This window comes from Ornithorhynchus anatinus, chromosome 17 (genome assembly GCF_004115215.2).
Source record: "Ornithorhynchus anatinus isolate Pmale09 chromosome 17, mOrnAna1.pri.v4, whole genome shotgun sequence".
In the NCBI taxonomy this organism is placed as follows: Eukaryota; Metazoa; Chordata; class Mammalia; order Monotremata; family Ornithorhynchidae; genus Ornithorhynchus; species Ornithorhynchus anatinus.
Window position 1 is genome coordinate 3,849,654 of NC_041744.1, and position 27,385 is coordinate 3,877,038.

Sequence of the window (27,385 nt, forward strand, 5' to 3'; positions counted from 1 at the left end):
GACCTGATTACCTCCTATTTACCCAAGCACTTAGCTCACTGCTTAACACAGAGTAAGCGCTTAACAAATGCCACAGTCATCATTACTTTTTTGGGCCTCCATCCCCTCATCTGCAAAATGGGGATTTAAAACCTGTTTGTTCATTCAATCATATTTATTGAGCACTTACTGTGTGCAGAGCACTGTAATAAGTGCTTGGAAAGTACAGTTCGGCACCAAATAGAGACAATCCCTACCCACTGATGGGCTCAGAATCTAGAAGGGGGAGACAGACAACAAAGCAAAACAAGTAGACGGGCATCACTAGCATCAAAATAGATAAATAGAATTATAGCTTGCATCTACCCCAGGGCTTAGTAGGAAGCAGTGTGGTCTAGAGGATAGAGCATGGGTCTGGGAATCAGAAGGCTCTGTGTCCTAGTCCACGTTTCGCCACTTGTCTGCTGTGTGACTTTGGCCACGTCACTCAATTTCCCTGTACCTCAGTTACCTCATCTGTAAAGTGGGGATTAAGAATGTGAGCCCCAGGTGGGACAGGGACTGTGTCCAACCCAATTTGCTTGTATTCACCTCAGTGCTTAGTACAGTGCCTGGCACGTAATAAGCTCTTAACAGATACCGCAGTTATTATCATTACAGTGCCTTGGCACTTAGGTGTTTAACAAATATTGTTATCATTATCAGTATCATCATCATTATTATGATCCTTATTATATTATTATCAAACCCTATGAATTTGCTCTGTCGGTTGTCTTGCTCAGTTTCCGGTGTGGGGAGAGGGTTCCCGGAGAGTTAGAGTGGGATGTTACCTCTGCTGGTGAGGGTCAAGACGTGCGTGGCCCAAAAAACCAAATAACGAGCGGGTCTGATTGGGTTTCAGGAAGCAAAATGTGCCTTCGTCATCCTCGTCGTGGCAGTGTACTGGTGCACAGAAGTCATCCCTCTGGCTGTCACATCCCTCTTACCTGCCCTGCTATTCCCTCTGCTCAAAGTCTTGGACTCCAAAAAGGTAAGCGGAATGTGAGGGGAGGGGTACCCCATTCGCCAGACATTCAGGGTGGAAGTAGATGGATGTCTCCTAGGATCTCAGACCTGGAATCTCTTCCTAAGGAGAGGATGGTCTAGTGGAAAGAGCCCGGAGCCTGGGAGTCAGAAGGGCTGGGATTTGAATCCCGGCTCCGCCACTTGCCCGCTGGGTGACCGTGGGAAAGTTGTTCGACTTCTCTGGGTCTCAGTTTCCTCATCTGTTAAATAGGGATTCAGTACCTGTTCTCCCTCCCCTTTAGGCTCTGGGACAAGGACTGTGTTCAACCTGATTATCTTGGATCTTACTCAGCACTTAGTTCAGTGCTTGGCATATAGTAAGCACCCAACAAATACCATAGTTATTATTCTCTGTGGCTCAAACACTTAGGCATCACCGAATAGGAGATTTGATATCTCTCTAGAAGTTTTATTTTAAGAGACCCAGGTTTTGATCCTGACTCGGCCCTTGGCCTGCTTCATGACCTCAATCAAACCACTTGATCTCTCTGTGTCTGTTTCATCATCTGTATTCATTCACTCAGTCATATTTATCGAGCGCTTACTGTGTGCAGAACACTGTACTAAGCTCTTGGGAGAGTAAAATATAACATCACATTCCCTGCCCACAACAAGCTCACAGTCTAGAAGAGTACGGTGCTGTCCACACACTGTAAGCGCTTCATAAATACAATTACTACACTACTACTATGATTACTATAAATACCACAGAATACTGTAAGCGGCCATAAAGAACGATAACCTAATTAGAGTAAGCTAAACTATTTAATCTCGCATTAACATTCTTGCTAGTGAGCTGCCTTGTTTCCTCAACTTTTCCTTCCAAAGGGACACCTTTGCCTAAACTGGCTCATACCCGGGATAAGCAGAGACCCCCACCCCACCACACACGCTTCAAGGTCAATGGCTCAAGTTCTGTTTTCCTGGTAATTTTTCCCAGTGGCTCCCAGAATGACAATCATCCCCCTTTTGCTGTGACTCCAGGCATACAGGTTGCTCCTTGGATTTCCAAGAATCGCAGCAGACGCCCATTCTGTCAAAAAGCATTCCGTTCTCTCCCCCGGCCCCCGTGGAAGCGGGCCCGGCTGCAATTCCCTAACGAGAAGCGTCTCTGTCTTGCAGGTGTGCATCCAGTACTTGAAGGACACCACGATGCTGTTCCTCGGGGGGCTGATCGTGGCTGTGGCCGTGGAGCGCTGGAACTTGCACCGCCGGATCGCCCTGCGATCGCTCCTGCTCGTCGGCACCAAACCCGCCCTGTAATCTCACCTCCTTTTCTTTTCCCGAGGGCACCTCTTACGACCAGAGAGAACCAGAAAATCCCTGCGACTCCCTTCCCCCCACCGTTGATGTTCTTGGTGGTTCTGTTTGCGGCTTCTATTGGCTGCGGGCTGGGTCGGCCGACTCAGCCCCCCAGCCCCCTTTTGGTCCTTAATAGGCTGGTCACCTCCAAGCCCCTCAACCCCAACCTGGAGAGCCCGGATAGCCGGGAGTCATCGGACAAACTCTCTGGTTCCTTGTGGGCTGGAAACGTGAGGACCGACTCTATTGGATTGTTCATTAAATAGTTTTTATTGAATGCATACTATGTGCATTCATTCAGTTGTATTTACTGACCACTTACTGTGTGCAGAGCACTGTACTAAGCACTTGGAAAGTACAACTTGTCAACAAATAGAGAGAATCCCTACCCAACAAAAAGCTCTTGGGAGAGTACAAGCACTTAGTGCAGTGCTCTGTACTCAGTAAGCGCTCAACAGAACCCACTGACTAACTGCCTGGTGCTCTTCACTCATTCAGTCGTATTCATGACCTCTTCACAACTTGGAGCTGTAAGATTCTTCACGACTTCTCCTCGTCCTCAAGGGGATTCCTGAACCCACCTCCCGCAAATACCACGAATTGGCTTTGGAGAGCAGGGTTCATTTGGCATCTTTCCGATTCACCTCACTTCGGAGCCTTGGGAAATCTCTACTCCCCACCTGCCACTGGAACAAATGTTTCAGTTCAGTTTGATCTTGGGGGGGGGGGCGCCCAAGGCCTAACTTATCACCATGAAGGGGATGGGGATTTTAGGGAGGTCAGGGGAACCGGGAGGCGAGGCAGGCTCCAATGAGCCTACAGGCCAGAAGGTCCCCTTTCAGCCTCTTTCCGGCCTCCATCGGAAGCTCTCGGGTCTTGTCACAGACCGGGGTGAGTTCCTCCGACGAGGCCTTGGTTCCAACGGTTGATTTCACCTCCTTCCCGCTCCGTTCGTCCTCTGCAGGTTGATGATGGGCTTCATGGGAGTCACCGCTTTCCTGTCCATGTGGATCAGCAACACGGCCACCACAGCCATGATGATCCCCATCGTGCAGGCCGTACTGAGTCAGCTGCAAGACGTGGAAATGGGGATGGAGGAAGGCCTTTCTGAGATTGAGATGGAGACGAAGGAAGAAGGAGGCGAGCAAGGTGAGGAAGAAGAATGGCGGAACCCTCCTTCCTCAGAAACCTCAGCCCTCCGGAAATCAAAAAGGAAAGAGAAGTGTCACAGTAATAGGATTTAATATTTTTAATAATGATTATGGTATTTGTCATGTGCTAGGCACTGTGCTTAGTATTGGGGTAGATATGTGGTAATGGGGTTGGGCACGGTCCCTGTACCACCTGGGTCTCACAATCTTAATCCCCACTTTACAGTTAGGGGAATTGAGGCCCAGAGAAGAGAAGTATCTTGGCCAAGGTCACACTGCAGAAAATTGGTGGAGCCGGCATTAGAGCCCAGTTACTTCTGATTCCTCAGCCCGAGCTCTATCCACTAAGCCAAAACACTTTATTAAATGCTTTCTATATACAGAGCACTGGGAAAAAATTCGTGCCCTAGTGGATAGAACCTGGGCCTGGGAGTCAGACCTGAGGTCTAATCCCAGCTCTGTCACTTGTCTGCTTTGTGACACTGGTTAAGTCACTTCACTTCTCTGGGCCTCAGTTCCCTCATCTGTCAAATGGGGATTAAAACCATGAGTGCTGTGTGGGAAAGGGACTGCGTCCAACCTGATTATCTGGTATCTATCTTCAGCGCTTAGTTCAGGGCCTGGCACATAGTAAGTGTTTGACAAATACCATTTTTTTAAAAAAACTAGACCCAGCCCCTGTCCTTTTGGGGGCTCACAATCTAAAAATGTAAAAGGGGAGAGGGGCTTGGTGACAGGCATATAAGCAGAGATGAAAAGCCACATGAAGACATGAAGGAGGAAACAGAGGTGAGTAGGTATAGTGGCCAACTAGAAGAGCAGAATCCCAGGCTCCTGGTAATTCAAAGTCCAAGTCACCACCGTGGCCACAGTGACGGCTCCATTGCCGACGTCCTGCAGAGGTGGCAGTGAGCTGAGGCTGCTTCGCTCCACCCCACTGGGATGGAGGGAGGTGATTAGCCGGGAAGGAGAAGTGGGGTCTCGGCAGGGCGGGCAGTGACGGTCGCTTCTCCCCACCAGAGACCCCCGAGGTCCCCGAGGCCGTCAGGGAGCCGGACTACAGCGCTATATCTGAAAAGAAGTCCATCTGCAAGGCTCTGACCATATGCATAGCCTACGCGGCCAGTATCGGCGGGACGGCCACGCTGACCGGAACGGGACCCAACGTCGTCCTCTCTGGGCAGATGCACTCGTGAGTGGCGGTCGGCTCCAGGGCACAGTGGGACCGGTCTCCCCCCACCCCTCTGGCTTGGCGTGAACGGCGGCTGCCGCTCGCGAGGGCTGGAGGTGGACCGGGAGGGCCGAGGAGGGAGATGTGGGCATGGGGAGGCCTTGCTCTTGCAGTACTCCAAGAGATTCGGTGGACACATCCCACGCCGATCCCTAATGCCTGCACCCACAGCACCCGGACAGATACATGCCAGAGGGAGGGTGTCTCCTGACTCCCCCATCCCCATACCCACATGCTCGCCAACACGAATCAGGGAAACACGAGCCCTGGCAGAGCCGGGCCTCCCTCAGAGACACTGAACCAGACACTGAGCGAGACGGGCTTCCTGAGAGGGTTATGAAGAGCTTCCGACGATCCACACGTGATCCTTATAGTCCAAAGGCCAAGGGATCCGAGTTTGCTCATTTTGGCAGTCGTTTCTGCGGCCCGGCGGCCTTTCTCTGAAAATCGGCCAGCGATTGCGAAGGGAATAACGGGATCCCTGGTCTTTCCTCTCCTTCGTCATCATCAATCTCATCAACACCTTCCTCAGAGAAGCAGTGTCAGGAGTCCCTGAATCGAATTCCGGTTCCACTGCTGGCCTGCTGGGTGACTTCTCTAGGCCTCAGTTTCCTCATAATTATTGGGGTTTATGTTAAGCATGTGCAGGTGTACTAAGCATTGGGGTAGATAACAAGAGTTACCTCAATCATCTGTAAAATGGGGATTAAATATCTGTTTTCTTCTGCCAATATAACTGAGGGACAAGAACTTCTTCTGATTTGATTGGACTGCCTCTACCCCAGGACCCAGCACAGAAGTGTTTTAAAAAACACCTCTATTATTATTCATTAAGAGCAGCAGTACCACCACCGAGTTCACTATCAAATGCTACTTATTCAGCTGCCAGGTATGCGGGACACAGCACAGAAGTTAATCGCAGGAGAAGACTCTGTCCCTGCCCCTGGAAGCTTGCAATCTAGAAATAAGGCAACATGGAACCTGTTCATGGCCTGTGTTCTTTTGACTTAGACTATGCTGTTTCTTGGAAATTATCAGCAGCTTGGCGAAGACTGTAAGCTCGCTGTGGGCAGGGAATGTGTCTCTTTACTGTTGTATTGTACTCTCTCAAGCGTCTACTACAGTGCTCTGCACACAGTAAGCGCTCATTAAATTTGAATGAATGAAGGGGTTATCTAGATTGAAGCAGTGTGGCCGAGGGCTTAGAGCACAGGCCTGGGAGTCAGAAGACTCTGGGTTCTAATCCTGGCTGTGCCACTTGTCTGCTGTGTGACCTTGCACAAGTCACTTCACTTCTCTGCGCCTCAGTTACCACATGGGACATGGAATCTGTCCATCCTGTTGAGTTTATATCTACCCCAGCGCTTAGAACAGTGCCTGACACACAGTAAGCACATGAGTATTATAGGAAAAAAAAATTGTGGGTGAGAGATGGGGCTTCTCACGGGTTCTCTCTCCCTCTCACCCTACTTCTGTCCTTCTCCTCCTCTCGAGCTCATCCGCTGACAGCAGAGAGAAGGGGGAGGTCGGATTCTTGGGGGTCTGGCTTCGGACCCGAGACCTATGTTTTCTTTCAGGCTGTTCCCCAGGAACAGGGATGTGGTGAACTTTGCCAGCTGGTTTGGATTCGCTTTCCCCAACATGTTACTGATGCTGCTGCTGGCCTGGTTTTGGTTGCAGTGCTTCTTCTTGGGGCTCAAGTAAGTTCCTCTGGAGTCCGGATACCGGTAGGGGTCGGTCGGGCCGGTTTTAGGGGGCAAGCGAGGAAGGTGTTTCCTTTCCCCGCCATCCCTGGGTGGGTCCCCACTGAGGGGATTGGAAAGTTCCCAGACTCCCTCCACCCTGGCTTAGGGGGAGCTGAGAGCCTGTGGAACTGGAACAATTAATCATCAACCCCTCTAGACTTTAAGCTTATCTTGGGCAGGGAATGTGTCTGTTATTGTTATATTCTCCCAAGTGTTTACTACAGTGCTCTGCACATAGAAGCTCAGCAAATACAACTAAATGAATGAATGAACCATTGGTATTTATTGAGCGCTTTCTAGGTGCAGAGCACTGTACTAAGCACTTTGGAGAGTGATACAACAGAATTAGCAGTCACATTTCCTGCCCATAACAAGTAAGGTAGGTGGACAGGGATTCCAGCCCCGAGAAACCCTCCAGGTCTGGGGATTCGGGCAGATGCACGTGTGATGACATCCTGTTATGGGGCGGACGATTCAAAGGGCACTCTGTGGAGTGTGATGATGTCATTTAGGATCGGGCCCCCGGGGTGTGACTGAATTTCAACCCTCTGAAAGACCTAGTTCTGAAACCGTGTTTAAGAGGCAGGCGATCGAGAATCGATGCCCCGATGGGGGATACAAAAGCCGACGGTCCTTGAATCTTCCCGTCTGGTAGTAACTTTGAGCAGATTGTGAGCGGTCGAGAAAATGCCCCCGCCCAGCCTAGGGTTGGTTTCTGTCTCCCCGTGGATGACCCAGAGTGAGGGATTCACAACCTCTTCTGCACCCGCAAAATGCCAAAGGAAATGCTATGCCACCATGTGAATTTAAGCAGGAGCAGACCAGCGGTTGCATGGGGTGCTAACGATTAGAACGGTATTTAATGAGTACTTCCTGTGGACTGAAGTGCTGTGCTAAACGCTGAAGTTGCTCTAAGATAAACAGGACACAGTCCCTGCCCCATGTGTGTTTTGCAAGCCAAGAGGTAGGGAGAGCAGGTTTCTGATCTCCTTTTTACCCAGATGAGGAAACTAAGGCTCAGAGAGGTTAAGCAATTGGCCTAAGGTCACCTAGCGGACCAGTGGCAGAAGAGGAATTAGAACTTGAGTCTTCTGACTTCCAATCCCATGCTCTTTCCACCGAGCCACGATCTGGAAAGATGTTTTCCTTTGGTGTTTTATCCTCATCTTCTTAGCCTTCTGGCCAGGTGGCGAAACGCTCATCTGACAGCAGACTTAAGTGATTTAAGAACTCTGATTGCTTAAGAATAATAATTATGGTATTTGTTACGCGCTTCCTATGCGATAGGCACTGAACTAAGCGCTGGGGTGGATATAAGCAAATCGGGTGGGACACGGTCCCTGTCCCAAGTGGGGCTCACAGTCTCAATCCCGATTTTACAGATGAGTTAACTGAGGCACAGAGAAGTGACTTGACCAAAGTCACACAGCAGACAAGTGGTGGAGCTGGGGTTAGAAGCCATGACCTTCTGACTCCCAGGCCCATGTTCTAGCCACTATGCCATGCTGCTGATGGATTGAGACTGATGCCACAGCTACCCGTCAGCAAGAAGACGGGGAGTGAGTCCGGCCTAGTGGAAAGAGCTAGGGCCTGAGCGTCAGGAGATCTGGGTGCTAGTCCCACTGGCCTGCTGCGGGGACTCGGATGAGTCATTTAGCCTCTCTGAGCCTCAGTTTCCTCATCTCTACTATGGGTATGAAGACCCCTGCTCTCCTTCCCTCTTAGATCACAAAAGGAACATAGGTACCATGCCTTGTTGGTCTCGAATCTGCCCCAGCTCTCGGCACACGGCAGGCCGCTTCATAACCACCCCCCTTTTCATGCCAAATTTGCCCTCTTCTCCCTTCCTTTTCCCAAAGCTTTAAGAAACTGTGGGGCTTAGGGATGGAGAAAACGAGGAAAGAGAAAGTGACCTACGAGTTGCTGAATGCAGAGTATACCAAGCTGGGGCCGCTCACCTTCGCCGAAATCAACGTCCTTATTTGCTTCATCCTGCTGGTATTTCTGTGGTTCACCCGGGATCCCGGCTTCATGCCCGGCTGGCTGTCCTTCTTCTGGGTGGACGGCAAAACCAAGTAAGTCGGTGGTGCGATCGCGATTTAAACTTCTCAGCTTTGGAGGGGCTGGTTGGGGTGGGGGTGGGGGGTGGCACAGCCCTCCCTAAAGGGTTGACGAGTGTTGGACGCTGGAAACAATGAGTAGCGATAGTATTTACTGAGCACTTAATGGGAGCACTGTATTAACCTTCATTCAGTGGTATTTATTGAGCGCTTACGGTGTGCGAAGTGCTGAACTGGGTGCTTGGGAGAGTACAATGTAACAATTAACAGACATATTCCCTAGTCTAGAGGGGGAGACGGGCATTAATTTACATAAATTACAGATATACACAAGTGTCATGGGGCTGGGAGGGGTAATGAATGGAGGGAACAAGTCAGGGTGACGCAGAAGGGAATGGGAGAAGAGGGGAGGAGGGCTTATTCAGGGAAGGCTTCTTGGAGGAGGTGGAACTTTAATAAGGCTTATGAAGAGGGGAGAACACTGTGCTAAGCAGACGAGTCGGGGAGCAGACACTATCCTACCAAGTGCTTAGTAAAGCACTGGGATCATAGAAAGAGCTTAATACCATAATAATAGTAAAACTATAAGCTTGTTGTAGGCAGGGGAGGGGTCTGCCAATTCAGTTGTACAATACAGAGAAACAGCATGATGTAGTGGATAGAGCACGGGCCTGGGAGCCAGAAGGTCATGTGTTCTAATTCCAGCTCCGTCACTGGTCTGTAGAGTGACCTCTGCAAAGCCACTTCAGTTTTCTGTACCTCCAGTTCCCTCGTCTGTAAAATTGGGTTTAAGAGTATGAGTTCCATGTGCAACCTGATTATCTTGTATTTACTCCAGTGCTTAGTACAGTGCCTGGCACATAGTAAGGCATTTAACAAATATCATTTAAAAAAAAAAGTGCTTGTTATGTGGCCATCATTGTACTAAGCACCGGGATAGGTCGGACACAGACCCTGCCCTTTAGGGGCCTTCCAATCTAAAGTCAGGGGACAGTAAGTTTTTAATCCCCATTTTACTGAGGAGAAGACACCAAAAAGTCAAGTGACTTACCCAGGGTCACACAGCAGACAAAGGGCGGAGCCAGGAGTAGAACCCAAGTCCCCTGTTGCCCAGGCCCGTGTTCTTTTCGCTAGGCCACGCTGCTTCTCCACCTGGTAGCCTGTTCTCAAGGAAGTGATTCAGACATCTTCCAAAGGAAACAGAGCTTTCTCTGATGAAAGCTCCTACTCTCTCCTTCTTTTCCCCGAAGGTATATGACTGACGCGACCGTCGCCGTCTTCATAGCGATATTGCTTTTCATCGTTCCCTCCAAGAAACCTCAATTCAACTTCCGAAGCCAGACGGATGAAGGTAAAGGGACGGGTGAAGAACAAGGTAGGGGAGGGAAGCTGGGGTCCCTGAGGACACTTCAGTCCTACTCTAGAATCCCAGAGTTCCAGTCAGGCCTACACCACCCCCAGGCCCTCTGAGAGAGGAGGAGAGGAAAGAGGGGAAGAGAAAGAGCAAAGTTGGGTTGTTGCTGTTATCCTGGCTCAGACTCCCTTTTCTCTTCCTCTCCCAGAGTGGAAGGAACCATTTTACCCGCCGGCCCTGCTGACCTGGAAGGTGACCCAGGAGAGAGTGCCCTGGGGCATTGTGCTGTTGCTAGGAGGAGGGTTTGCTCTGGCCAAAGGAGCTGAAGTAAGTACCTGCCCCCTCCAAGAGTCAGGGAAGGCCTATGGCAGGGAGGGCAGCACCATTTTATGGAGGTAATTCAGTCCTGGAAAGAGTGTTCCCAAATCTTCAAAGCAGTCCTTCTCTTCTCCTCTTCTTCTTCCTCTTTTTTCTTTCTCCTCCTCTTCTTTTCCTCCTCTCCCTTCTCTTCCTCCTCCTCCTCCCTTCTCTTCCTCCTCCTCCTCCCTTCTCTTCCTCTTCCTCCTCCCTTCTCTTCCTCTTCCTCCTCCCTTCTCTTCCTCTTCCTCCTCCCTTCCTCTTCCTCCTCCTCCTCCCTTCTCTTCCTCCTCCTCCTCCCTTCTCTTCCTCTTCCTCCTCCCTTCTCTTCCTCCTCCTCCTCCCTTCTCTTCCTCTTCCTCCTCCCTTCTCTTCCTCCTCCTCCTCCCTTCTCTTCCTCTCCTCCCTTCTCCTCCTCCTCCTCCTCTCTCCTCTCCCCTCCTTCTCTTCCTCCTCCTCCTCCCTTCTCTTCCTCCTCCTCCTCCTCCTTCTCTTCTCCTCCTCCTCCTCCTTCTCTTCCTCCTCCTCCTCCTCCCTTCTCTTCCTCCTCCTCCTCCTCCCTTCTCTTCCTCCTCCTCCTCCTCCCTTCTCTTCCTCCTCCTCCTCCTCCCTTCTCTTCCTCCTCCTCCTCCTCCCTTCTCTTCCTCCTCCTCCTCCTCCTCCCTTCTCTTCCTCCTCCTCCTCCTCCTTCTCTTCCTCCTCCTCCTCCTCCCCTTCTCTTCCTCCTCCTCCTCCTCCCTTCTCTTCCTCCTCCTCCTCCTCCCTTCTCTTCCTCCTCCTCCTCCTCCCTTCTCTTCCTCCTCCTCCTCCTCCCTTCTCTTCCCTCCTCTCCTCCTTCTCTTCCTCCTCCTGCTCCTCCCTTCTCTTCCTCCTCCTCCTCCTCCCTTCTCTTCCTCCTCCTCCTCCTCCTTCTCTTCTCCTCCTCCTCCTCCCTCTCTTCCTCCTCCTCCTCCCTTCCTCCTCCTCCTCTTCTCTCCCTCCTCCTCCTCCCTTCTCTTCCTCCTCCTCCCTTCTCTTCCTCCTCCTCCTCCTTCTCCTTCCTCCTCCTCCTCCCTTCTCTTCCTCCTCCTCCTCCCTTCTCTTCCTCCTCCTCCTCCCTTCTCTTCCTCCTCCTCCTCCCTTCTCTTCCTCCTCCTCCTCCCTTCTCTTCCTCCTCCTCCTCCCTTCTCTTCCTCCTCCTCCTCCCTTCTCTTCCTCCTCCTCCTCCCTTCTCTTCCTCCTCCTCCTCCCTTCTCTTCCTCCTCCTCCTCCCTTCTCTTCCTCCTCCTCCTCCCTTCTCTTCCTCCTCCTCCTCCCTTCTCTTCCTCCTCCTCCTCCTCCCTTCTCTTCCTCCTCCTCCTCCTCCCTTCTCTTCCTCCTCCTCCTCCTCCCTTCTCTTCCTCCTCCTCCTCCTCCCTTCTCTTCCTCCTCCTCCTCCTCCCTTCTCTCCTCCTCCTCCTCCTCCTTCTCTTCCTCCTCCTCCTCCTTCTCTTCCTCCTCCTCCTCCCTTCTCTTCCTCCTCCTCCTCCTCCCTTCTCTTCCTCCTCCTCCTCCTCCCTTCTCTTCCTCCTCCTCCTCCTCCCTTCTCTTCCTCCTCCTCCTCCTCCCTTCTCTTCCTCCTCCTCCTCCCTTCTCTTCCTCCTCCTCCTCCCTTCTCTTCCTCCTCCTCCTCCCTTCTCTTCCTCCTCCTCCTCCCTTCTCTTCCTCCTCCTCCTCCCTTCTCTTCCTCCTCCTCCTCTCTCTCTTCCTCCTCCTCCTCCCTTCTCTTCCTCCTCCTCCTCCCTTCTCTTCCTCCTCCTCCTCCCTTCTCTTCCTCCTTCTCTGCTTCTTCTTTCCCCCCACCTTCCCACATTCTAACAGGTAGTAAGAACAGGTATTGCCCATTTTACAGATGAGGAAATGGAGGACCGGAGAAGTGAAGAGACTGCCCAAGGTCACAAAGGCCATGCGAGATTAAGGCCAAAATTTGCCCGAGGGGGATTTGAGCCATCACCCTCTTATTCTCCGGTCAGCCATCTCCCGTGCCGTCGGGCTCGCGGGGCAGATGATGGCTCAGTCGTGCTGCAGATTGGCCCTCTAGCTGAAAAGCAGGCAAGCAGTTGGGTCTTCATGCCCATCCACCTGCTCAGAGCCAGGTGAGATGGAGCAAGAAGATGATATCTGGCTAGGAGATTAAAAAAGATCCAAGGAAGTTAAAACCTGAGAACTTGGATATGTCATTTTTAATAGTAATAACGGTGATATCTGTTAAGCGCTTTTATGTGCAAGCACAGTACTAAACACTGGGATGAATACAAGATGACCAGGTCTCATTTGGGATTCAATAAGAGGGAGACAGGTATTGAAGCCTCATTTTGCAGAAGAGGAAACTGAGACACAGAGAAATTAAATGATCTGCCGAATGCCAAGCAGCAGGGAAGTAGCAGAGCCAGGGTTAGAACCCAAGTCTTCTGACTCCCAGGCCCAGGCTCTTTTCACTTCTTCAGATATAAGGTAATCAGGTTGGAGACATCCCCGTCCCCCAGGGGACTCACAGTCTAATGAGAACTGAAGTTTCTTTCCCATTTTAAAGATAAGGAAACTGAAGAGAAGTCAAGTACCAGAGAAGCAGCATTGCCTAGTGGATAGAGCATGGGCCTTGGAGTCAGAAGGACCTGGATTCCAGTCTCAGCTCTGTCACCGTCTGCTGTGTGACTTTGGGCAAGTCACGTCACTTCTCTGAGCCTCACTTACCTCATCTGTAAAATGGGCATTAAGACTGTGAGTCCATTGTGGAACAGGGACTGTGTGCCACCCAATAAACTGGAATCTACCCCAGCATTTAGAATAAAGCAGGACACACAATAACCACTTAAATGCTACATGAACACAAAAACAAAAGCAAAAAGAGGTTGGAGGGGCAGGTGAGCGAATGCCGAAGTTATAGGGTGGATTGAGAAGTGCTTCAGAAGGTTGTGGACTCATCAGGACGTGATCAGCCCAGGGGTGCCGGGTCGGGAGCTGCCGGGACTAAAACCAGGGGAGGGAGAACTCCCCAATTTGGCCCCCGAAGTGCGCCGGTAGGCAGGTGTCACAAGGGATTATCCGTGTAAATTGATTCCTCTGGGGATTGTAGGTCTCCAAGCTGTCCAACTGGATGGGGGATCAGATGAAGCCTTTGAAGTCGGTGCCCCCGTCCGCCATCACGGTGATCCTGTCCATCTTTGTGGCCATCTTCACCGAGTGCACCAGCAACATCGCTACAGCCACCCTGTTTCTCCCCATCTTTGCTTCCATGGTAAGCTCCTTTCCACCCCGTCCCTTTTGCCGGGCTTTTCTGGGTCCCGGCTAGAAACCCAACGTTCTTCCACTGCCCAACTCAACCTACTCCATGGACCGATGGAGGTTCTAAAGGCAATGGAAATGCATTCTCTTTTTTTCTCTGGTTTAATTGAAAGTGATCAATCGGTGGTATTTATTGAGCCCTTACCGTGGGCAGAGCACTGTACTGAGCACTTAGAAGAGTAATAATAGTAATTGTGGTATTTAACGGCTTACTATGTGCCAGGCATTGTACTTTGCACTGGGTGGACATAGCAAATAGGGTCGGACACGGTCTCTGTCCTACATGAAGTTCACAGTCTTCATTCCCATTGTATAGAGGAGGTAACTGAGGCACAGAGAAGCGATGTGACTGGCCAAGATCACTCAGCAGACAATTGGCGAAAGTGGAGTTGGAACCCCTGTCCTTCTGACTTCCAGGCCCTTGCACTATCTACTAGGCCCTGCTGCTGCTCAGTACCACCGAGTGCCAGAAATAATAATAATGATAATCGTGATATTTGTTAAACACTTAGACCAGTATAGTGCCACCAAGTTAGTAGACATGTTCCCTGAGCACAAGGAGCTTACAGTCTAGAGGAGGATGGAGATATTGACCGTTGTTTGGAATGGATTGTCTCTGTTACCGAATTGTACTCTCCAAGCGCTTAGTACAGCGTTCTGCACACAGTAAATGCTCAATAAACCACTTCAGAGAATCAGTTCGATTTCATCCAGGACCTCGTTACAACTTTGGGCCGCTTTGCCAGCGGTTACCAGAAATAACACCCAAACTCTGAGGGAGATTCCCACAGTCCGAGTTTATCGTTTTAAAAATATCACCTCATGGACCTTGTAATTATGCTCTCCTCTTGGGTCATTTTTACAAACTCTCCCAAACTGTGGTTGAGCTTCTTAAGAGCTCAAGCCTGGATATAGGAAAGCGGCTTGGCCTTGTGGAAGTCAGAAATCCTGGGTTCTAATCCCGGTTGTGCCACTTGCTTGCTGTGTGACCTTGGTCAAGTCACAATTTCTCTGGGCCTCAGTCACTTCACCTATAAAATGGGGATTCAATACTTGTTCTCCCTCCTACTTGCACTGTAAGCCCCATGTGGAACTTGACTATCTCTTATCAACCCCAGTGCTTAGTACAGTGCTTGTCACTGAAAGCATTCTGGAAACCAGAAGAGAAAAACAGCATCATCGCTAACCCGGTAGCTAAGTGGCCATTCCATCTTTAATCTCTGGGACTTTTTGCAGTCCTAGGCCTCTGAGGAAAACAAAATTGAAACTCCCCTCACTGAAGGGAGTAGAATGATTCAGGAGGTAGAAGTCTCATAGCTAGAAATTTCCAATCAATTCACCAGGGGTATTTACTGAGTGTTTACTTCATGCAGAGCACTGTACTAAGCACTTGGATTCCAACAGACATGATCCCTGCCTATAGGGACTTAGAATCTAAAGGCTTAACATGGAAACTGTTTCTAGAACATTTCGGGCCCTTTTTTTTTTTTTTTTTTAGGATATTTAAGTGCTTACTATGTGCCAGGCACTGGCGTCATAAATAGAGTCTGGGTCTGGGAGTCAGCAGGACCAGGGTTCTGAACCCGACTGTGCCACTTGTCTGGGAGGTGACCTTGGGCAACTCACTTCACTTCTCTGGGTTTCAGTTCCCTCAACTGTAAAATGGGGATTAAGACGGTGAGCCCCCCATGGGACAAGGACTGTGTCTATCCCGATTTTTTGCTTATATCCACCTCAGCGCTTAGAGTGCCTGGTACATAGTAAGCGCTTAACAAAAACCACCACCATTACATGCTCATCAGGTTGGACACAGCCTCCGTTCCAAAGGGGGCTCACGGTTTTAATCCCCATTTTATAGGTGAGGGAACTGAGGTGCAGAGATGTGAAGTGACTTACCCAAGGTCATAGCTACAGACAAGTGGCAGAGCAGGAGTGAGATCCCAAGTCCTATTGACTACCAGGCTGGGCCCTGTCCCCTACGTCACACTGCTTCTCTAAGACCTTTTCTTGGTCTTTCCCCTGTTGCCATTTTGTCTCCTCTCAGGCTCAGTCTATCGGACTCAACCCACTGTACGTCATGCTGCCGTGTACTCTTAGTTCGTCGTTCGCCTTCATGTTGCCTGTGGCCACACCTCCAAATGCTATAGTGTTTTCCTTTGGCCATCTCAAAGTTGCCGATATGGTAAGTGGGATTATTACTGTTGTAATAGAAGAAAGCCCCTCCTCAGCACTGGAAAGTTTCCAGTTCTCTACCAGTCCCGGCTACGGGAGGGAGAGACAAGCAGAAACGCGCCCATTCCATTCCTAGCTTGGCCAGTGGCTAGCGAGCGGAAGGTAATCCGCTGCAAGTCAAAACTCCCCTGTGCTGGGCAGCAGCGGCACGGGAGGGAGTCGAGGGTGGAGACTCAAGTTTACTGCGCGGAAGAAGGCAATGATAAACCACTTTCGTATGTTTACCAAGAAAACTCTATGGATACGCTACCAGAACGACTGCAGAGAAAGAGCGAGGTGTACTGGGAGAGATGTGTCTGTGGAGTCGCTACGGGTCGGAGACGACTCATTCATTCATTCAATAGTATTTATTGAGCGCTTACTATGTGCAGAGCACTGTACTAAGTGCTTGGGATGAACAAGTCGGCAACAGATACAGTCCCTGCCGTTTGACGAGCTTAATCTAATCGGGGGAACTCGACAGCATGCGACAAGTAGAAGAAATAGTGTTTATTTAAGCGTTCCTCTGTGTAGAGCACTGTACTCAGCATCAGTCGATCAATGGTATTTCTTCAGCCCTTACCATGTGCAGAGCACTGTACTGAGCATTAGTCAGTCCATCGGTTATTTCTCGAGTGCTTACCATGTGCAGAACACTGCACTAAGCTTTAGTCAATCAGTGCTATTTCTTGAGCGCGTATCGTTTACGGAGAGCTATACCAAGCATTTGGGGAGTCCCGTACAACAGCCCTGATCCCTGTCCACCATGAGAAACAATGCGGCTTAGTGGATACAGCCTGGACCTGGAAGCTGGAAGGGGCCACGTTCTCATCCCGGCTCTGCCACCTGTCTGCTGTGGGACCCCGGGCAAGTCGCTTTACTTCTCCGTGCCTCTATTACCTTATCTGTACAATGGGGATTAAGACCTTCAGCCCCAGGTGGGACGTGGACTGCGTCCAACCCGATTAGCTTGTATCTACCGTGGTGCTTAGTTCCATGCCTGGCACATAGTAAGCGCTTAGTAATTACCATAAAAGAAACCCCAAAAATGACTCTTAAGGCTCTAGTGGTACTTCCTTGGGGTTTTTCTCTGGAGCTTCTGCAGAGCATTGCACTAAGTACTGAAGGGGAATAATGATAATAATGGTATCTAAGTGCTTACTATGTACCAAGCACTGTATTAAGCTCCGCGGCGGATACAAAGTTGGACACAGTGCTTGAGCGGCAGTTGCTGCACTGGCTCTATTTCAGCATGGTTGAGTGTAATCTCGGAGCAGATGGAAAGACCCAAAGTGGCAGTGAGATGTCATTGCCAAGGCACGGACACAGGACAGTGGGTTCCTTTCCCAGGTGTGGACTGATTACCTTTCCCGTTAAGACTCCTCGTCTCCGTTTTGTTTTCCAGGCCAAAGCTGGATTCGTCCTGAACATTATCGGGATCTTATGTGTGGTGCTAGCCATCAATACCTGGGGGGCGGCCCTGTTTGATTTGAACACCTACCCCGCTTGGGCCAACGAGACTGAAATCCCAATGGACTAAGATCTGAAGGAGGCAATCTGCCAAAGCTCAAGGACCTCGGTGTTACCTTTCTCCTTTGGGGCCGAACTCCCACCCGAAAGCTCACTACGTCACCCCCACACCCCTATCCCCGACTCCCCTCCAAACCCTAGATTTGGAGCCCCGTGGCTCTGTCAGGCTGAAACAACTGAGCCTCGATGGAGCCTCAGGCAGGGCACCCGAAAACAACTGGCTGCACCCCGGTCCGACTATCTCGTCGTCCCCCGACCCTGGACTCCTGATATTTTCACTAGACAACTGCCGGGCTAGAACCCGCTCGCTGCCGCTTCCCCGGTCCACCATCATCGACGCAAATGCCCTGAGCGGACGTGGAGGTTTATTTACCGTTCCCGGCTGCTCGTAGGGAAGGCCGCGAACACTCCGGCTCGCTAAGGAACCTTCTGGGGGTGGGAGGCATTGAAAGGCCAATGAGGGAACGTTCTGAGCACCTCACGCTCCACTGCCTATAGACTCTTAATTTCCATCTACCTCAGATTTGGAACGATCCACGAGCAAACTGCACACTGAATCGACAACGTCAACGGTAGCAAAATCCTCCCCCCGGCCTTCAGGTGTCACGGCGACCGTCTCTCCGGAGGTTAAAAACCAGCTTCCCGCCTCACTCTATCTGGCTCCCGAATATGGTCCCCACTGTCGCTCTGGGTTTTCCCAGATGCACTGCTTCTTATGAAGGATGAGGCTAAGCTCTGATAAAGGCCGGTCGAACGGACACCCCACTTTCCGTCTGGGGGCTTCCTAAGATGGCACGCTGTGCCTTCTCAGTTCTGAGATGAAACTCTTTTAAATATTCTGTTTCTTTTCACTTGCTAGGGAAGGCGTAAATGCCATCGGATGGGTGCCGTTTATCTTTGATATCTTCTGAGTGTCGCCCAGGGTCTTGTGTGTTCCCGGGAGGGGACTGCTTTAGGCCCCTCAGTCCAAGATCCAAAATGCACTACTTACTGTCTTGAGCTGGGAATTTCCCTGGCCAAACTGTCTTCCAGCTAACTACTCCCAGAGGAGCTACTCTCTGTAGCGTTTCCAGAAACTCCCGTCTCCTTCCGAGAGAATCAGTGCCATTCAGGGTTCAGCTCTTGGATGAAAACTAAAATCTGTGGGAGACTCCCTTTACTTTACAAATCGCAATTCTTTCACCTTGGCAAACTTGCCGAGTTTGTGGATGTGATTCCAACAGTGGGTTACGTGGATAAGGCTCACTATTCAAAAACAATTTCTTTTTCTGTACTGGTAAGATGTTAAGACTTTGGGCATAAAGCAAGAAGACTCCATTTTTTTTTTCTAAATTTACTTCTCTAATTTGAACTCTCCTTTGGGCTTCTAAGTGCCTTAATCTTAGGCTATGTTGAAGAAAATAGAAAAGTAAACTTTCCCCTAAATGTGAGCAATTGCCTTTCTGTTTAAAAATGAGACTCTTGTTTTGTGGAGCTCTCGTAGGATTTAGAGTTAAAAATAAAATTTTGAGGTGTAGTTATTGTCTAGGGCATCAAATGCACAGATGCGAAACTATCCAGGAATAAGATCAAACTGAGGTACCTCCATCTCTTTTACATGTCTGATGATTTCTGATCAAAGCTGTTTTGTAAATACAGTTTCTTTTTCCATGGAAAACTTGAGAGTGTGGGCTCATTTGTAATGTTCCTCATTTATTAATAATAACGGTCAATCAATCATGTTTATTGAAAGTTTCCTGCGTGGAGAGCATTGTACTAAGCACTTGAAAGAGTACAAAATAACAGTAGGAATGTTCCCTACCCACAGTGAGCTTAGGGTCTAGAGGTATTTTTGGTATTTAAGTGCTTACTATGTGCTAAGCACTGTTCTAAGCACTGGGGTGAATACAAGATAATCAGGTCCTACATGGGGCTCACATTCTAAGTGAGAGGGAGAACATTGTGCAGTTGAGGGAACTAAGGCACAGAGAAGTGAAGCGACTTGCCCAGGGTCACGTAGACAAGTGGCGAAGTCAGAATTAGAACTCGGGTCCTCTGACTCCCAGGCCCATGCTCTTTCTCCTAGGCCACACTGTTTTCCCATGTAGAAGCGGCATTGTAGAAGCATCACCACAGACTTTGGAGCTAGGCACTGGCCTGTAAGCTGACTGAGAACCCGGTTGGTGCTTACTAACTCTATGGTATTGAGGTCTCCCAATCCATCAGTGGTATTTATTGAACACTTACTGTGTGCCGAGCACTGGACAAAGTGCTTGGGAGATGACAATATAGCGGAGCTGATAGACACTTCCCTGCCCACAGTGAGCTTAAAGTCTAGAGAATGCAGAGACTTCCTTTCCAGGCCAGGCTCTCCAACTTAGCTTTCTCCTCGCACTGTGCCCGCCACCCAGGCCTAAAGTATCACAACCATCACGACAGCCTCGTATTCAGTCAAGCAACAAGAGGATTGGGAGGTAGTATTTCTGCCCCTTGGCCCCACCCTGAACCAGATCAGCACGACATAGAACTACTCGCGCACACTCTCTGGGCCCAACGTCAGCGATGGCAGCTTCGGTTGAAAGTTGGAGAGCTTCCCCGACAGCCGGGTGAAATTCCCATCTTGATGAAGCGGCTTACATTTGCTAGTCCAGGATATGATTTGGGCTCAGGTTGGTGAATGTCCCACCCGGGCTCCGCCAGCCCCACTCCTTGAACTGCTGGTCTGATTTTCCTACCCTGCCCCTTTGGTCCAAGCCTTCCCCTCTGCCTCTGTCCTATCTCCCCCTCTAGACTGTAAGCTGGTTGTGAGCAGGGAATGTGTCTCTTTATTGTTCTAGGGTTCTCTCCCAAGCAGTTAGTACAGTGCTGTGCACACAGTAAGCATTCCATAAATATGATTGAATGAATGGATATGAATTCGGTTTTCCTCTGTGCTCTCTCCTCAGCTGGAGAGGCCCCGAGCTCCAAAGCAGCTTGGCATTTAAATTTTTATATTCAGTGGGCTCGTCACCAAGCCGCCCCGCTTCCCTTTCCTTGTCTAACTTTTTGACCAGCCCTTGCCCACCGGAAATGTCAAAGCCAGGGGAGGGTCGGGGCATGCTGAAGGAAAGGGGCCAGTCTGGGGGCTAGGGCTAGAATGGGGGTAGGGGGCAGGGTGGGAGGGAGGGCAAGGGGCAGAAGAGGCCTGGGAAGGGGGTCCTTCTGCACATGCTTCCCAGCACATAGCTGTACGTGATTCGTTTATGTTAATGTCTGTCTTCCCCTTTAGACTGGAAGCTCTGTGTGTTATGTTGTGTCTTTTATATTGTTATATTATACTCTCCCACTTAGTACAGTGCTCTGAGCACAATAAGTGCTCAGGAAATGTAATTGACTGATGTGCTCAGTTGGGCTCTGTGAAGAGTTAAACGGCCACAGTAGTCATCCTGTAGCAGCATCCAAGAATGGAACCGAGTGTGATCCCTGAGGAATTGTGCCCTGATGTCCAGAGCCTTTAGGTAAGAGCTTGTTGGATCATGCCGATTCTACGGGCTCTCGGTTCGGCATGGCTCGGATCGATCACTGTTATTTACTGAGTGCCTTATGAGCATTATACTCAGTCAGCTCTTGAGAGAGGATGGTAGAAGCAAGATAAACATAGCCCCTGCTCTCAAGAACCTTAAAATGTAGTGAGGTAGATAGGCAAAGGTATTTAAAAATGATGGGGGCAGGAGAAAGAACAAGGTTATAGCAGGGAATAGTATAATGGTGCCAGGCATCAAACTGCTGGATGGTTGGTGCCATTTGATTCGCACCCAACTTAGTCTCATTATGCAGATGGATAAACTGATATCTAGAGGCAGGAATGTAAGGGGGTGATCCAAAAGCACCGAAGTAGCAGTCAGGAGATCTGACTTCTCACCATATGTTCTTCTACCCCTTTAGAATATAAGCTCCTTGTGGCAGGGGATGGACCACGTCTTTATTCTGCACTTCCTAATAGTGCCAGTCAATTGTAATTATTGAGTGCTTAATGTTTGCAGAGCACTGTATCAAGTGCTTGGAAGAGTACAATATAATAACAGACACCTTCCATACCCACAGTGAGCTTACAGCCTAGAGGGGGAGATGGATATTAATATAAATTTATTGATACGTACACATAAGTGCTGTGAGGCTGGAAGGGGGGATGAATGAAGGAAGCAAGTGAAGGTGGCACAGAGGGGAGTGGGAGAAGAGGAAAAGAGGGCTTAGGGAAAGCCTCTTGGAAGAGATGTACATTCGGGGGAGTGATTTTCAGTTGGACATGAAGAAGGAGGTCATTCCGGACCAGGGGCAGGGCATGGGCGAATGGTTGGGGGCGAGATAGATGAGATCAAGGTACAGTGAGAAGGTTGGCATTAGAGGAGCAGAGGGTGCAGGTTGGGTTGAAGTAGGAGAGTGGTGAGGTAGGAGGGGGCAAGGCGATTGAGTGTTTTAAAGCCGGTGATGCCCTGAACTAAGCGAGCACACAATAAATCATGCTACTAGTATCGCTTCTGCAGCTATTACCTCCGGTCCTGGATCCGCCACTTACCTGCCGTGTGACCCTGGGCAAGTCACTTGACCTCTCTGTGCCTTGCGTCGCACATCCGTAAACTGAGGATAAGGTACGTACTTTTCCTCCTCATTCGACCGGGAGAACCGTGTGGGACAGGGACTGTGACTGCTCTAATTTAATTCCTATTAATGTCTGTCTCCCCTCTGGACTGTAAGCTTACTGTGGGCAGGGAGTGTGTCTGCTAATTCTGTTGTGCTAATTCTGTCCTCTCCCAAGATCTTAGAACAGTGCTCTACACCTAGTAGGCGTTCAATAAATATCACTGATTGGTTAACTGGACTGCACCTCAGCATCTTGCCCAATGGTTGGTACTTAATAAGTGCCTAATCGATACCACCATCATCATTACGGGGATATGGCCAGAGCAGAAAGCAGGCCTCAGAAACCCTGACCCTTCTTTTTAGGACATCGGTCCGCTCTGGAGAGTGCACCACTGAAGCGGTGCCCACAACCTCTATTTTTGGTCATTTGGGAGAATTTATGGCTGCAGAACTCTCAATCATCTCTTGTGGAGAGGGTCTGGGGTGAGGTGGCTCCTCTCTTATTAGTGCTGGAAGGGGTTTCCCTTGTGGAGAGTCAAGCTCCTCTCTGCTTATTTTTTTTTTTGTTCGTTTGTTTTTTTATGGCATTGGTAAAGCGCTCACTGTGCGCCTAGCACTGTACTAAACACTGGGATATATACGAGCTAATCAGATGGGACACACTCCCTGTCCCACATAAGTGGCTTGCCCGAAGTCACACAGCAGGCAAGTGGCAGAGCCGGGATTCCAGGTCCTTCTGACTCCCAGGCCCACGCTCGATCCACAAGGCCACACTGCTTCTCCAATCGGGAGAATGGACGTGCCTGCTGTATTGTATTCTCCCAAGTGCTCAGTACAGTGTTCTGCACACAGTAAACACTCCATAAATACAATTAACAGACTGCCTGGAAAAAAGGTCCTGTGTGGGATGGTCTAAAGGAGTTTGGATGGCTGAGCCTGGAGGAGAGAAGGCTGAGGGATAATTTTGCCTCTGTCTTCGAGGGCATGAAGGGTTTATTTTAGCAATCCCTAGACTTAGTATAGTAGTTTTATTTCCAGAAGTGTTTTTACAGTACTTATTTTTACCCAGTGCTTAGCTTAGTACATGCATTTAAATGAATTAAATTGTCTTGAGGAGAGTGCTCCTTTTTGCGATATAAACAAGTATAAACAAGCATCAAGGTAGGCTTTGTCGAAGAGTGAGAAGCAGGAGGAGAGAAGCAGAAGAAGAGAGGTGGGGAGAGACAGAGATAGAAAAAGTGAGAGAGGGAAATCAGGGAGACTGAGGAGGGAGAGAGGAAAAAAGGGAGATGGGGAAAAGAGACAGAAGAAAGGGGAGAGAGGAAAAGAGGGGGGATGGTCTTTGGTTAGGGTGAAGAGAAGGAAAAACCTTCAACCTCTAACTTGTGGCTGGAGGGGAGTGCGGAGCTATTTTGCTTTATTATAGACTCTAAGCTCCCTTTGGGCAGGACCTGTGTCTACCAATGCTATTGTATTCTCCCAAGTGTTTAGCGCGGTGCACTGCACACAGTAAAGCTCAATAAATACCACTGACTGACGGATTTTTTACGGTATTCGTTAAGCACTTACTATGTGTCAGGTACTGAACTAAGTGGTGGGGTGGGTAGTAATTAATAACTATGGTTAAGTGCTTACTATATGCCAAGCACTGTTCTAAGTTCTGGGGTCGATACTATTTGTCAGGTTGGGGACAGTTCCTGGCCCACATGGGGCTCACTGTTTAAGTAGGAGAGAAGAGGAATTAATCCCCATGTGGCAGGCAGGCTGGTATTAGAACCCAGGTCCTCTGACACCCAGGGCTGTGGTCTTTCCACTAGGCCATGCGGCTTCTCTGACACAAGCTAATCACGTTAGATCCGATCCCTATCCCACACGGGGCTTGTGAGTCTTAATACATTTTTCAGGTGAGGTAACTGAGGCCCCGGGGGAGTTCAGTGACATGTCCAAGTTCACACAGCAGAGTAGAGCGGAGCCGGTTTTAGATTTCTGGATTGATTGATTTCCGGGAGCTCGAAACTCTTCATGTTCTCCCAGACGTGGACACACCACTGAGAGGGTTATCTCCGAGGTGGAGTCACTTGACTGGCCTCCCTCAAAATGGTCAGAGGTTGTTCTGCCTCAGGGTGTTAGTTTAAAAAACGGCTCTTTTGTGGGTTGGGGGTGGGCTTCCCCAGGAGGTGGTAGATGGTCTGGGGATGGTAGGTGGGGATTCAATCATTCAACTGTATTTATTGAGCGCTTACTGTGGGCAAAGCACTGTACTAAGCACTTGGGAGAGTAAATAGTACAATAAACAGATTCATTCCCTGCCCACAGCAAGTTTACAGTCTAGAGGGGGAGACAGACAATATAAATTTAAAAAGATTAGAGATCGGTACATACATGCTGTGATAGAACTCTTCACATCTCACTTCACATCTGTTTGAGAAGCAGTATGGCTTAGTGGAAAGAGCCCAGGCTTGGGAGCCAGAGGGTCGTGGGTTCTAATCCCAGCTCCGCCACTTGTCAGCCGTGTGACTTTGGGCAAATCACTTCACTTCTCTGTGCCTCAGTTACTTCATCTGTAAAATGGGGAATGAGACAGTGAGCCCCACGTGGGACAACCCGATTACTTTGTTTCTTCACCAGGGCTTAGAATAGTGCTTGGCACTAACGACCACCGTCATTATTAATACTATTCACGAATTTGCATGTCTTCCTCAAGCAGATATCATGCTAACCTTCTCTGTGTCATTTCAGTTTTAGTATATATGCTGCCGAAGCAAGGGATGGGGGGAGAGAGTTCTCCTTTGCTCTTGGGGGTGGCACGTTGAGGGAAGAGCAACGGGGGAATCGGGGAGGGGGCAGGGTGGGGGGCAACCCCACCCTGCAGAAACCGCAGTCATGCTTGCTGAGCGCCAGGCCGAGACGCAGAGCCAGAAGGCTCTAATCTGCCCGTCTCAGCGACCGCAGGGTCGAGTTTCTGAGGTTTTTTCAATTTCGGTCATTGAAATTCAAACCTCCCAGCGTTCAAAGGGTAGGGACGGGAAAGGACTGAGAAGTGTAGCTTTATGAGCTGGACCCCTGACAAGGTGGGAGGGTTATCCTGGAGGGAGTCTCTAGAAGGGAATTGTGTTTCTCGGCCGGCATACCCCCCCCCCCCCCACCTTCCCCGGAGACTGGGGGGAAGCAGCGTGGTCTAGTGGAACTAAGCCGGGCCTGGAAGGGAGGAGACCTGGATTCTAGACCCAGCTCTGCCCCTGGTCTGCTGGGTGACAAGTCACCTTCAGTGCTTAGTACGGTGCCCAGCACTCAGTACGGTGCCTGGCACATAGTAAGCGCCATAATTATTATTATTATTTTCCATGCCTCAGTTACCTCATCTGTAAAATGGGGATGAGATACCTGTTTTCCTCCTGCTTAGACCGCGAATTCCATGTGGGACAGGGACTGGGTCTGATCAAACTGTACTGTAACTACCCCAGAACTTAACAGTGCTAGGCCAATAGTCAGTGGTTAAAAAATATTATTAATCAATCCGTGGGATTCATGCAGTATGTGCAGAACACTGTACTAAGCACTTGGGAAAGTACAATGTAATAGTGTTGGTAGTCACTATCCCTGCCGACGAGGAGCTTACGGGGGGAGACAGACATTAAAATAGACTCCATGTAGGGGAAATAGCGGATTATAAAGATTCTTACAAAAGTGGATCTCCCCCTCTAGACTGTAAGCTCGTTGTCGGTGAGGAATGTGTATGTTCCATTATTCTAGCATACTCTCTCAAGCGTTTAATACAGTGCTCTGCCCACAGTAAGCGCTCAGTAAGTACGACTGACCGACTGACTAGGCCAGGCGGCAAATGCAGGAAGCAAGCGGTTCCTGAGAGAAGGCAAATCAGAAGAGAAGCCCGGCGATTGGCAGGCTAGGTGATTAGGTGAAGAGCCAAGAGAACTGTGGAGCCTCAAAAAACAGCATTTTCTGGGCCCAGGTTCAATCAATCAATTATATTTACTGAGTGCTTAATGTGTGCAGAGCACTGTACTAAACACTTGGACAATTACAATATAAAAATATTACAGGGTTGGTAGACTCATTCCCTGCCCACAAGAAGCTTAGTCTACAGTGGGAGACGGACATTAATATAAACAAATGAATTACTGATACGTACATAAGCACTGGTGGGGCTGAGTGTTGGGGGGGTAAATAAGCGCTTAGTACAGTGCTCTGCACACAGTAAGCATTCGATAATTATGATTGATTGAATGAATGAATGAATGGAGTGAATAGAAAGAGCAAATCAGGGTGATGCGGAAGGGAGTGGAGAAAGAGGAAAGGCGGTCTTAGGGAAGTTTTCTTGGAAGAGATGTGCCTTCAATAAGGTTTTGAAGGTGGGGAGAGAGAACGTCTGACGGATACGAGGAGGGAAGGAGTTGCAGGCCAGAGGTAGGACTCAGCTGAGAGGTCAGAGGCGAGATAGATGAGATGGAAGTCCGGTGAGTAGGGGCATCAGCGGAGCGGAGCGTGCGGACCGGGTTGTAGTAGGAGAGCAGCGAGGTGAGGTAAGACGGGACGAGGCGATTGAGTGCCAACAGGAAGCCCAGTAGGGGCCGGGAGGAAGCTTGGGGCGAGGCCCCCGCTAAGCAGCAGCTCGAGCAGGCGGAACGGCCGTTGAGAGGGAGCCAGTCCACCTGGCCAGCGGGAGTCTGGCCCGGGGCGGCCGGCCAGGCCCAAATCGGCCCCGAGGAACCAGAGGAGCTATTGTTCCCAGCCCAGGCCGGCGTTCGGCATGAGCGGCCAAGGGCCCCGACTGAGAGTTGGGGCGAAGCCTGGAAGGGGTCGCTGGGTTTGATCAGTGAGCTGACCGGGAACAGAGCGAAAGCACAATTAGACGCATCGGAGGCCACCGGCGGTCGGGTCACTCCGGCTGTCTCTCCTCCGCAACCGCGTCGGGGACGTGGGAGAGAGATCCGCCGGGAAGGGGCCGTTGGCTTCACGGCCAGGCCGACTGATTGGGCGATATTAGCCCAGCTGGATTTATGGGAAGGGGAATGAGGAAGAAGGGAAAGGAGTGTTCGGTTGACCACTAGAACGTAAAGGCATCATCATCCGTGGTATCGATTGAGCTCTTTCTAAGCGCTGAGCACTTGGGAGAGTACAGTAGGAAGCAGTGGGGCTTAGTGGATGGAGCACAGGCCTGGGAGTCAGAAACACCCGAGTTCTAATTCCGGCTCTGCCACTTGTCTGCTCTGGGGCCTTGGGCAAGTGGCTTCACTTCTCTGTGCCTCAGTCACCTCATCTGGAAAATGGTGATTAAGAGTGTGAACTCCACGTGGGACGGGGACTGTGTCCGACCCAATTAATTTGTAACTACCTCAGAGCTTAGAACAGTGTTTTGGCACATAGTGAATGCCTAACAAGTACCATAATTATTATTCTTACGATACGGCAGATTCGGCAGACACATTCCCTGCCCGTGACAAGCTCACGGTCTAGAGGAGGGCAGACGTTAATATAAA

General features: G+C 50.0%; 1 protein-coding gene and 1 non-coding gene across 4 annotated transcripts in view; one reads left to right on the forward strand and one right to left on the reverse strand.

The window, feature by feature from the left end:
• SLC13A5 (solute carrier family 13 member 5) overlaps positions 1 to 18,945 on the forward strand; it is a 31,995-nt gene extending 13,050 nt beyond the window's left edge. For all 3 annotated transcript variants that reach the window (XM_029082259.2, XM_029082261.2, XM_029082260.2), the window contains exons 3-13: positions 881 to 1,009; positions 2,167 to 2,303; positions 3,311 to 3,495; positions 4,518 to 4,689; positions 6,306 to 6,428; positions 8,333 to 8,548; positions 9,784 to 9,884; positions 10,096 to 10,214; positions 13,339 to 13,500; positions 15,592 to 15,729; positions 17,164 to 18,945. In XM_029082259.2, coding sequence (XP_028938092.1) covers positions 881 to 1,009; positions 2,167 to 2,303; positions 3,311 to 3,495; positions 4,518 to 4,689; positions 6,306 to 6,428; positions 8,333 to 8,548; positions 9,784 to 9,884; positions 10,096 to 10,214; positions 13,339 to 13,500; positions 15,592 to 15,729; positions 17,164 to 17,298 — 1,617 coding nt within the window. In that variant the 3' untranslated portion in view covers positions 17,299 to 18,945. The remainder of the gene's footprint in view (positions 1 to 880; positions 1,010 to 2,166; positions 2,304 to 3,310; positions 3,496 to 4,517; positions 4,690 to 6,305; positions 6,429 to 8,332; positions 8,549 to 9,783; positions 9,885 to 10,095; positions 10,215 to 13,338; positions 13,501 to 15,591; positions 15,730 to 17,163) is intronic.
• A 5,604-nt stretch (positions 18,946 to 24,549) lies between these two features.
• Positions 24,550 to 24,652, reverse strand: LOC114818049. The gene has a single exon (XR_003765870.1). It is a non-coding gene; the product is annotated as a U6 spliceosomal RNA (small nuclear RNA).
• Positions 24,653 to 27,385: the final 2,733 nt, after the last annotated feature.